The sequence below is a fragment of the Hippoglossus hippoglossus genome, chromosome 18, assembly GCF_009819705.1.
Source record: "Hippoglossus hippoglossus isolate fHipHip1 chromosome 18, fHipHip1.pri, whole genome shotgun sequence".
NCBI lineage: Eukaryota > Metazoa > Chordata > Actinopteri > Pleuronectiformes > Pleuronectidae > Hippoglossus > Hippoglossus hippoglossus.
Genome location: NC_047168.1, coordinates 16,203,779 through 16,213,778, shown reverse-complemented (window position 1 = coordinate 16,213,778; position 10,000 = coordinate 16,203,779). Strand labels below are relative to the sequence as shown.

Here is a 10,000-nt window from a genome sequence, read left to right as displayed (position 1 = left end):
AGCCCTGAGTCCGTCTGTCTGTCCCAGGTCCTCCTCTGGGACGTGTCCCAGGCAGGTGCAGTGATCAGGCTCCCGGTCCGCGTGGTCCTGATGCCCGTCCACCACCGCTACCCGTCTGAGGCGCTGCTGCTTTCCGTTAGCTTCAACAGCGACGGCAGCAGGTTGGCGGTCTCGTCCAAAGACAGACGGGTTCGAGTCCTGGACCCGCGGACAGGAAAGATTTTACAAGTGTGTTTTTGGAGCGGTTGATTTATTGTGCGATTGTGTGAAAACAGAAAACTAGATTTTTGATAATGTTACCGTTGTTCCTGCAGGTTTCCAGAAATAAGTCCCACAGGGCCAGTAAGGTTTTATACATCAGAGGGTTGAAGATGCTTCTGTCCACTGGCAGCTCGCCCTGGAACCACAGGCAGATCGTCCTCTGGGACCCAGTGAGACACACGTCACATTGATGATGGATTAGTTGAATAGATTCATTGACTGATTGACAGGTGTCCTGAAATAGATTTACTAGCAGAAGATGTGTCTGCAATTATACTCCTACGAATATTATAATATAAACTAATACTTAACTTCCAGCGATCAGCAGCTTCTGCAACACAAACAGGTTTTATGTTGTATATATTAACTAAGCAGAAAAATTCAAGAGTAAACGTTACGATGTGAGTGTGCGTGTCAGAATATTTGAAACGATTTCCTTCATACAGATGTTTGGTTCTCTCCTTCGCTCTGTGTCTGTTTGCAGAACGACTTGTCTGAGCCTCTGTACGAAGAGGATTTGGACGGTTCTGCCGGAGTCCTCTTTCCGTTCTACGACCCGGACACTCACATGCTCTACTTGGCTGGAAAGGTCTTCACACTGTTGTGCCATTAAATCCCAGATTATCACTACACAACATCGAACACTACTTGAATATTGTGATGTGTTTGTTTGCCGCAGGGCGACGGGAACATCCGGTTCTACGAGCTGAGCGCGGAGAAGCCGTACATTAGCTTCCTCAGCGAGTTCCGGTCCCTGCTGCCACAGAAAGGACTCGGTGAGATCCGACACACAACATCTGACAAACATGAAGAAACGTAAACTTACGATACTGTAGAAACTATAATAATGTAGTTATTATAGTTTATAACGTGGATAAGACAAGTCTCTCCTGTTCGTCTGTCAGGTCCAGTTTGTTACGTTTACACAAACATCCATCCAGCTTCAGCTGATTTATTTCTTGCTATAGAAAGAAGCACCTTTCTATAACAAGTCCAACTGTCCTCTAACGTCTTTCAGGGGTGATGCCCAAACGTGGCCTGGACGTGAGCGTCTGTGAGGTTTTCAGATTCTATCGTCTCATTGCTGTCAAAGACCTGGTGGAGCCGCTGTCGCTGATCGTACCTCGCAAAGAAGTTAGTGTAAGATCAACGTCACGTCATGTGTTTATATATTTATTTATACATTTGAAAAAAACTGTTCTTGCAGTCGGGTGTTTTCCAAGAGGATCTGTACCCGATGACAGCAGGAAACCAGGCGGCCATGACGGCTCAGGAGTGGCTGTCAGGGATCGACAGGGGTCAGTAACCCACTGGTGCCTTTGAATCAAAGCAGCTAACCGGTTGTTCTACTTGACTCCAGTTTGATAAAAACCCGTCTCATCGGTCAGGCCCAGTGCTGATGTCCCTGAAGCCTGCGACTCGAGTGGCCAACCCCTACCCAGAAACCCCCGCTGAGAAGGGAGTGGTGAGGCAGCTGAGCAGCCTCAGGTTCCAGATGAGCCCAGCTGTGGGTGCGCTGACCGGGACACATCTGGACTTAAAGGAAGAGGTAAAACTGCCACTGGCTTGGACCTTGTACCAGAAGGTAGAAAAAGCCAAAACGTCTGAAACACAGAAGAGAAGAAGTTCACTGTGGAGCCGACACTAATCCACACTCCCTCCTCAACCAATCACGGCAAAGATGTTCAATCTAAACTGATGTTTAACGAGCTGCTGAGTGAACCTGAGGATCCTCTCTCTCCAGGCTTTCCTCCAGGAGCAGCTGGCCTACCAGGACGCCAAATACCCAAGAGACCTTAGCGACCTGTCGGGGTGGCAACCGGACGAGACCCAGATCCCGCTGTGGATGTACTGCTGCACCCCCCACTGCTGCGAGCCCGCAGAGAGGCCGCCGCCCACCACCGAGAGCGAGGCGAGAATTAACGAGACCCACCAGAGAACGTTTGGTCAACGCTTCCTTCTTAGTCACGAGAATCTTACTGTTCTTGGTTTTTCAGCTCCTGCAAACGTTTTACAGGCAGCAAGACGAGATCCGAGGCCTGAGGGAACGCGTCAGTCAGAGAGACGTCAGTGTTCCCATCACTCAGCCAACATTAAGAAATCACAGACTGTGAAGAAAGATGGACGACAGGACAGCTCCCAAAAGTCAAGACAACGCGTCTGTCGCCCCCTGGTGGCTCGCTCCAGTACAGCAATAAACTGGTCATGATTGACAGCTGAGAGTCGTGATAGATCGGGGGCGGGGCCTCGATATCGCGACTGCAAATGGCTCAAAGGCACAAGATGGCAGCGTTTGTACGGGAGTTATTTTAGCGTCAGTTTCGCACAAGGGGAGGAAGTGGAGACGTGTCGTCCATCTTGATTTACAGTGTGTGATCAGAACCGAGGGTAAACCACAACTGAACATTTAGTGTCACGCTGCCTCCTGTGGCCTTATAATGTAACGACACTGTTAAAGTTCTAACGTATTGTTTTGTCTCTGCAGGTGAGAATCGCTCAACTGGAGCTGGACATCAAACACACGAGAAACAACATGAGGGCGACTTTCTGATTCCACCAATCAAACCTCACGCTGCCGTTTCCCCGACAAACCAAATACTGTTCTGCCTCCAGTCGGATTCCTTGGGTTGATTAGTTCATAATCTAATCAGCCCACGCAGGCCCATTATTAACATGTGGTTCATTCACTGTTAATACTGGTGTATACGAGAATATTCAATGACTCCTCGTTAGTGATCGCTAATCAAATAAAAATCTGGATTTAGTTGATTTTCTCAAACTGAGCTGTTAACCTGTAACTGATCCACAGTGGACGAGATGAACTCTACATAAAGAGGATTGTCTGATCAGGTATAAACTCCAGAGTATTAGATCCATATGGAAGAAAATACAATTCTGAAAATTCAAGTATAACATTATGAGTAAAGAAAGTCGTAACATTATTAAAACAAAGTTATAATTTAACGAGTGGACTCAGTTTCTTTCACAATCCTTTCCTGAGTATTTTGTTATTTATGAAACTTATCAGAACTTTTGCTGCACATTCCTCTTTTAAACATCAACATGATACGAAGACTAAAATGAAAACTTCATTCTCAAACGCTCGGGTTTCCTTCTCCTGCGTTGCCCGAACATTCCTGCTTGATACACAAAACACGCTTCTCATTAATTTCTCTGAATAATTCATGATGGAAGAAATCTGACATAAGTGTGTGATTGGACCCAAATCAAATTGTGGATTTAGAGAATTGAAACGTGGTTTCATGAGCTCGACAGAGGAAGAAACTGGAAGTCAGTTTAAATATGAGACAAAAGTGGAGAGAAGAGACGCCAGGAGCAAAATGTTAAGATTTTATTTACAAAGTCCTTTTTGTTTTTTTATTAGTTTTTTCCTTTAACTTACAGAAAGTAAAAAAAAAACACAAATTCAACTAGTCAGTGTAAGTATGAAGGAACGACTGGATCTCTCCTGGAGAGAAAAGAAAAGAGGCAGAGGGAGAGAGCGATGAAGAGAGAGTCCCCAGACAACCGTACAAAATCAAACAAAAACAATTTCTCTGAAAAAATATTTCTTTTAAAAAGCTCTGTTGGCAAAGAGAGAGAGAGAGAGAGAGAGAGAGAACAGTTTGCCCTGAGCGCGCTCGGCCTCGGGGGAATAGAGCGGGGGTGGGGGGGGGCGTCCGTCAGTGACATCACAGAACAAAGAGTGATGTCAGAGAGGGAAGGATGGAAGGTGAGAGGACGAGAAAGAAGGGAGGTTGTTTTTGTGCATCCCAAAAGTGCCGTTACCTCCCATGAGCCCTTGCTCCATCTCCTTCCAAAGAAACAACCCTAACGTGTCATTTCTCACATTCCGTCACCAAACCAGCGTTTTCGTGACGACAGCGAGGGAACATCGTCAACCGACGAAGAAACGTCGCAGAAAACGGCGTATTTAGGAAATGTGATCGAGGTGGTTTGTGATCTGGAAAAATAGAAAAACAAAGACGGAGCTAAAAGTGACTTCTCCTTGTGACATCACGTCCTGAGGTTTTCTGCTCTCGGTTCCGTTTCATTTTTTATTCTGAGAAAAAGACACGAAACACGATCCCTGAATACGTTTCCTGCAAATACTTCAGATTTAACCGTGTTCAGCTGCGTGTTGTAAAATAAAGTCGTCGCAGAGGAAACGCTCTGGATCTGGAACCTCAGGCGAGTTTGATGCGTCCTGGACTCAATCAATAAGTTGATCAGAGTATTAATCTGCAGCAATTGTGAGAATCACTCAACTGTTTATTTGTCAAACAAAAAGGCAGAAAACGATAAAATGTCTGATTCCAGCTTCTACGAGACGTTTAGAATAACCAGACATTTTAAACGATTAATGTGACAAATAACCTGCAGATAAACCCGTAATTTATAAAAAACTTTAGATAAATGTGTAAAGACGCCAGGAAGTAAAAATCCTAAGAGAAAGTTCTTGCGGGTAATTATCAGAATTTTAGATCAGATTAACGGTGAAATTAGTTGATTAAATTGTATTTTATTACGCATTAAAGAGTCAAACTGTGGGATGAGGACTAAAAAACTGGGATCAGGACAAAACCCTGATTCATGTTCAGTTATCGGAGGTTGTTTCGATCTGCGAGATGACGAGAGCCCAGAGGAGGAGACCAGTGTCAGAAAAGGGACGCAGCCCAGGAGTCGGCCGAGTGGGGGAGGGGCCAGAGGTGGGTGGGGTCACCGGGCAAGAGGTCAGCGGGTTTGCAGTCTTTGGATCCTTAATCTTCATCGTCGTCGTCGTCGTCCTCATCTTCCTCCGGGTCCCTTTTCCTCTTCTCTCCTTTGGCCGGAGACGAGTCCTCGTCTGTGGAAGGAAGTTTCATTATTATCTCGACTGCGGCAGCGACATATTCTTATTTACAGCCCACACTGACTCCTGATTGGTCGAGAGCCTGTGCGTCACAGTCTGATCTATTGAACAGATTTAGAAATGGAGCTGCAACGATAGATCACAAACTGAATCATTTAAATCTAAACTAAGTGAAATGATGAGGTATCGCTTACCATCGTCATCCTCATCGTCTTCATCGTCGTCATCATCCTCACTGTCGACGTCTCCGTTCACTTCTCCGTCCTAGAGACAGAATTCATCTGATTAGTCAAACATTACCGACAAGGGGAAGTTCAGCAGCGCCCTCTGCTGCGCCACAAGGCAAACTACAGTACGCATCATATAGAAATAAATAAATATATAGTTGTGTTAAACTTCATTGAAAACAACAGACTCACCTCTTCGTCAGCGCTGTCGTCGTCGTCATCTTCTTCAACAGCCACAACGTCCTCCTCATCTTCCTCCTCCTCTTCCTCAAAGTCCTCTGAGTCTCCCTCTGGAAGACAGGCTGAATCATATATAACATATATGATGTCGACGATGATATATTAATAAAACCGATGGGTCATTAGAGATCTGTGTTTGGAGCGTTTGGTCCGAACCCGACTGGAAAACAAAACCTTTTTAATCACGAAATAAAAATAATGAAAAGATGAATCATCGATGAAAGTCGAGGGGGATTCACAAAATCTTGAAGAAAATATCTGTTTAGTTAATTCTTAAATCTATAATTTGATGATTATTATTATTACTTTTATTATTACTTTAAATCCTGCCCTTTCAAACATCCAAAATACAAAAAATAATTTATTTCAGTGTAAACTAGACGAGTCAAAGTTTCACGTTTCTGCTTGAAAACATTTGATTATTGAAATTATGGTTAATTCTTCTGCTCGGACAGAATAATGGATTGTATCCCAGCCTCACCTTCTTCGTCCTCATCCTCGATGCCGTCGCCCTCTCCGTCGGAATCGGACGCTTCGCAGTCGTCGATGTCGTAGCCGTCCAGGTAGGTGAGCTGGGGGAGGAGCTTGAAGATGGACTCCCTGTAGTCGGCCAGGTTCGTCACTTCGCAGTTGAACAGGTCCAGACTCTTCAGCTGAGGCAGCTTTTTCTGTGGGGGGGGGGGGGGGGGACACACACGTGGTTACAGCTACGAAATGAACACGTGAGAAGTTTTCCTGTTTGCACCTCAATCACACAAAACAACTGGACGTGGCTAATGTGGAGGTTCCAGCTGTTTTTTAGTTTTTACTCCAGCTTTATATTTAATAAGTTATTAATATTAACACAATAAATGATGATGAGGCTGATGATGCGCTAACTCCACCCACCAGGGGCTCCAGGGTGCTGATATCTTTGAACTTGTTCCCGCTGAGGTTGAGGTGCGTTAGATTCACCAGTCGCTCGGCCAGGACCTCCAGGCCGCCTGATATCCTGTTGTCACTGAGCTCCAGCTGCAGACGGAGGAAAAGGTTCAATTCATTCACTGGAAACAACATTTAAACTAATGAAGGACAAAAGAGACGAGTTCCTCTGAGTTAAGACCAGAGACATGTCATTCCAATCCAGGGTGCGAGTGGGTCGCTTCGGTGTTATCTATTTATTTCCTTTCTGCTTTGACTTGAACAATAAAAGAGAAAAGTTGAATTTAAGTTCGTTTAATTAGTTATTTTTTATTACCGATCAATTCCCTGAAATTGTATAGCAAGAATGTCAAACAGAGAAAAAAAAGAAGAACTCAAGTTGAATCTTGAGATTCGTCCTTTTTCACCTCCGGACATTTTAATGTGACTCAAGGTTCAGACGTGTTCTTCAACTGTCGGAGCTCCGCTGTAGAAATGTTCCTCCAGTTTCTACGTTGTACTTTTACTTCCTGTGATGTCATTTCCTGGAGAATATTTAAATGCCTAATGTCTCTAAACTTCATCTTTCTGGGTTCTGGGAGTAAATGAGCTAGAAAGAATGATGGAAGTGCTGAAACTCTAGAAATAAGGTGTTTCTATTGATCGGAGAGCTTTTGAACTTTGGTGTTTTTCCCGGAGCTGACGGTGGAAATAGCTAACGAGTGAGGCATCTCGCTTCTCTGCTCCTCTCTGTTGAGTCGCTGCTCCTCTCGAGTGAAACAAGTCTTTCACCGCACGTAACAAACGTAACGACGTCATCACGAGTCCGCGATGACGTAGAAAACAGAGGCCTCGACTCTCTGCTGCAGAAAGAGTCATTGTTCTTAATATTAGGTTTTTATTTATCTAAGTCACAGAGGGGGAGGTGCTTCCTCTTACCTTCTTCAGCTTGTCCAGTTTGGGGAGGTCTGCGACGCTGGTCAGGCCGACGTTGATGAGGCTCAGCAGCTCCAGGTTGGAGAACTCCTCCGTGATCCCCTCGATCTTCCCTTCACTGGAGCGACAGTTGTCCAGAACCAGCTCCTGCACCTGAGGGGGCGGAGCGTCAGTCACATTTATTGATTTAACTCGACGATCAATGACACAATAAGGTAAGAAACTATTTAAAGATATGAGAAAGACCAGTAAAACAGACATCACATGTTTGATTCCTCATATTTACACGTGTCTGGTAAAAACATGAAGCTACGAAGGGAAGTGTCTCTCCATGAAACCAATCATCATTCATTCCCGGGTCACATGACTGAGTTTTTAAAATCGGTTCTGATCTGAACTCATTTCTTCTTCATTCTGTCCAGAAGCCGACGCTGCAGTGAACTTCAGGGTTTGTGTACTTTGCTTTTTAACCTCTTGGGAACAACGTGCAACAGCGAGGCGAGAGCGCACAGTTCCCCGCTTCTCACAGGAGGTCGCACCGGGACGCATAACCTCTACCGATGGGTCTGACGTCGCCACGACTTTTAGAGACGTTAAAACTGTGACGTGTGGAAACGCCACCGGGCCCGTTTCAGTTTGAGAAAACTGAGGCTGCGTTTTATTCTGGACGAACAGAAACTGATGTTTGGAAACATAGACGCTCACAACCTGTCGCTGATTGGTTCTTTACGGGCACGACGCCGATTCCGGTCACATGACCTCCCTCCAGAAGACAACATCCAGCCTCAGCTCCCAGAGTAGAAACATGGAGAAGTGTTACTGAGCCGGTTGCCCCCGGTAACAGGTGTTCAGGTTTCACACTGATACAGATGTTTACATGTGGACGAGGCCAGATGTTGTTCAAGCATCTGGTTCCAGCCAACAAGGATGAAGTGACCAGGAGACGTTCAGGGCGAAGGGAAGAGGAAACACTCATTCACTCATCAAACTGCTGCTCAGAGATCAAATCGTGTTGATTCCACGTGTTCATGAAAGAGATTGGTTCAATCTGCAGTTGACTTTAAGGGGGGGATGTAAAAGTGCTCGTGAGGAGGAAGCCGCTCCGAGAGAAGGAGTCCCGCAGCTTCATGTTGGAACTGATCCCGGTGTGTTTGTAAACTCCGGACACATGTGATGCTGCTCGGCTAGCTCCGCTGCTAACTGCCCGCTAACTAACGCTGCTCCTCCCGGGATCTGCAGCACAATCCACCGCCAACAGGCCGCCCACCACCCCCCATCTCCACCCGCTCCACACCGGGCTGAACCCGGGGAACCGTGTCAGAACCCGAGCCACACGGGAGCCTCTGTAGCATGCTAGCAGCTAGCACGCTGCTGGCCCCGCGCCTTCAGCACACGGGCTCCGACTAATCTCTGGAGAGGCGGCGATATCTGCAGCGTCCATGTTTGTTTTTTATTCTATTAACGTGACGAGTCTTTTTTACTTTGACCCCTTCAGCCTCACGCGTGGTTCTCCCGGACTAACTACAGACCTGTGCACGGCTCTCGCGTCACAGCAGACCGGACTTCGTGTTCAGTTCAACCAGCTCTACACAACGTGAACCGTCCTCCAACTTCCAGGTGACTCCAGGCATTAGCCAGGCCCCGGACAGACGTATGTCCGCCTCACATGTTCACTGGACTCAAACACCGGCAGTTTAATAAAGTGATAGAAGAAGTGATCACTCCGGCCGGAGACGAGCTGGACAAAGACCCGGAGACAAGACGCACATGATGGACACAGGACGCGGTGCAGGACGCGGTGCAGGACGCGGGGACACGCCGCCGGGGAGAGGGGGGGAACCGGCTCAGAGAGCGCGGACCTCCGGGGACAAAAGTGAACACTTTGATTAATCTGACGTAAAAGGACACAAAGAGTTAGTTCATTGTTCGGAGGTTTGTTCGGAGGAGGAACCAGTGTCCGGCTCCGTTCGGCCGCTGCAGGCGCCATGTGCTCCCCCGTCCCCCCGCAGCGTCCCCCCGCAGCGGCGCCCACCAACACGCCGACATACGAGCCCCCAGCCCGGGCCTCACCTCTGTGGGTGACCGGTGTCGCAGCTCCAAGGAGACCCTCTTCTTCATGTCCATGATCCTCAGCTTCTTCCTCGTGTGTGTGCGCACGAATCCGCGTGTTTCTCCTTCAACACGAGGAACCAGCGTGAAGCGCGTCCCCACAACAACACGACACTTCCGGGAGGCTCTTCAGCGCAGAGCAGCGCGGATCCGAGCAGGAAGTGAATCATGTATTGTTACTGTACAGTTTGACCTCAGCTGCAGTGTTTCACCTCCCTGACGCCATGTTGCACTGTTTTATTAAACATAAACATCCCGCGGCTTTCACACTCGCTTTCTTCCACGCATTTAAACATTTATTTTGAAGTGTGGATATTTGATTTCCGGTACGCACGCCCAACTTGATCCCGGTCATGAACGCGCACGGACACGTTCCCGCGGCGCGTGTGAAAAGTGGGTCAAACCGTTTGTTGCTTTTAATTGTTCTAGAAAATATCAGAAATCCGAGATTTTAAACGCACATCGACGATTAAAC

At 47.0% G+C, this 10,000-nt stretch overlaps 2 protein-coding genes across 3 annotated transcripts in view; one reads left to right on the top strand and one right to left on the bottom strand.

Moving 5' to 3' along the window:
- LOC117752135 (coronin-2B-like) overlaps nt 1–2,867 on the top strand; it is a 9,526-nt gene extending 6,659 nt beyond the window's left edge. Inside the window, exons 5-14 of the mRNA XM_034569325.1 lie at nt 28–228; nt 315–431; nt 746–850; nt 941–1,037; nt 1,280–1,395; nt 1,469–1,559; nt 1,650–1,810; nt 2,006–2,173; nt 2,259–2,327; nt 2,747–2,867. Coding sequence (XP_034425216.1) covers nt 28–228; nt 315–431; nt 746–850; nt 941–1,037; nt 1,280–1,395; nt 1,469–1,559; nt 1,650–1,810; nt 2,006–2,173; nt 2,259–2,327; nt 2,747–2,812 — 1,191 coding nt within the window. The 3' untranslated portion in view covers nt 2,813–2,867. The remainder of the gene's footprint in view (nt 1–27; nt 229–314; nt 432–745; nt 851–940; nt 1,038–1,279; nt 1,396–1,468; nt 1,560–1,649; nt 1,811–2,005; nt 2,174–2,258; nt 2,328–2,746) is intronic.
- Nucleotides 2,868–3,597: 730 nt separating this feature from the next.
- LOC117752142 (acidic leucine-rich nuclear phosphoprotein 32 family member D-like) lies at nt 3,598–9,639 on the bottom strand. 2 transcript variants are annotated; one of them, XM_034569332.1, is made up of 7 exons: nt 9,487–9,639; nt 7,420–7,569; nt 6,469–6,591; nt 6,062–6,248; nt 5,533–5,630; nt 5,308–5,377; nt 3,598–5,107 (listed from the first exon to the last, which is right to left on the bottom strand). In XM_034569332.1, the coding sequence occupies exons 1-7, from the start codon at nt 9,538–9,540 to the stop codon at nt 5,022–5,024; spliced, it is 768 nt and encodes a 255-aa protein (XP_034425223.1). In that variant the 5' UTR covers nt 9,541–9,639; the 3' UTR covers nt 3,598–5,021. The 2 variants fall into 2 exon arrangements, with proteins under 2 accessions (XP_034425223.1, XP_034425225.1); XM_034569334.1 differs by having other exon boundaries at nt 5,533–5,632; nt 6,070–6,248.
- Between the last annotated feature and the right edge of the window lie 361 nt (nt 9,640–10,000).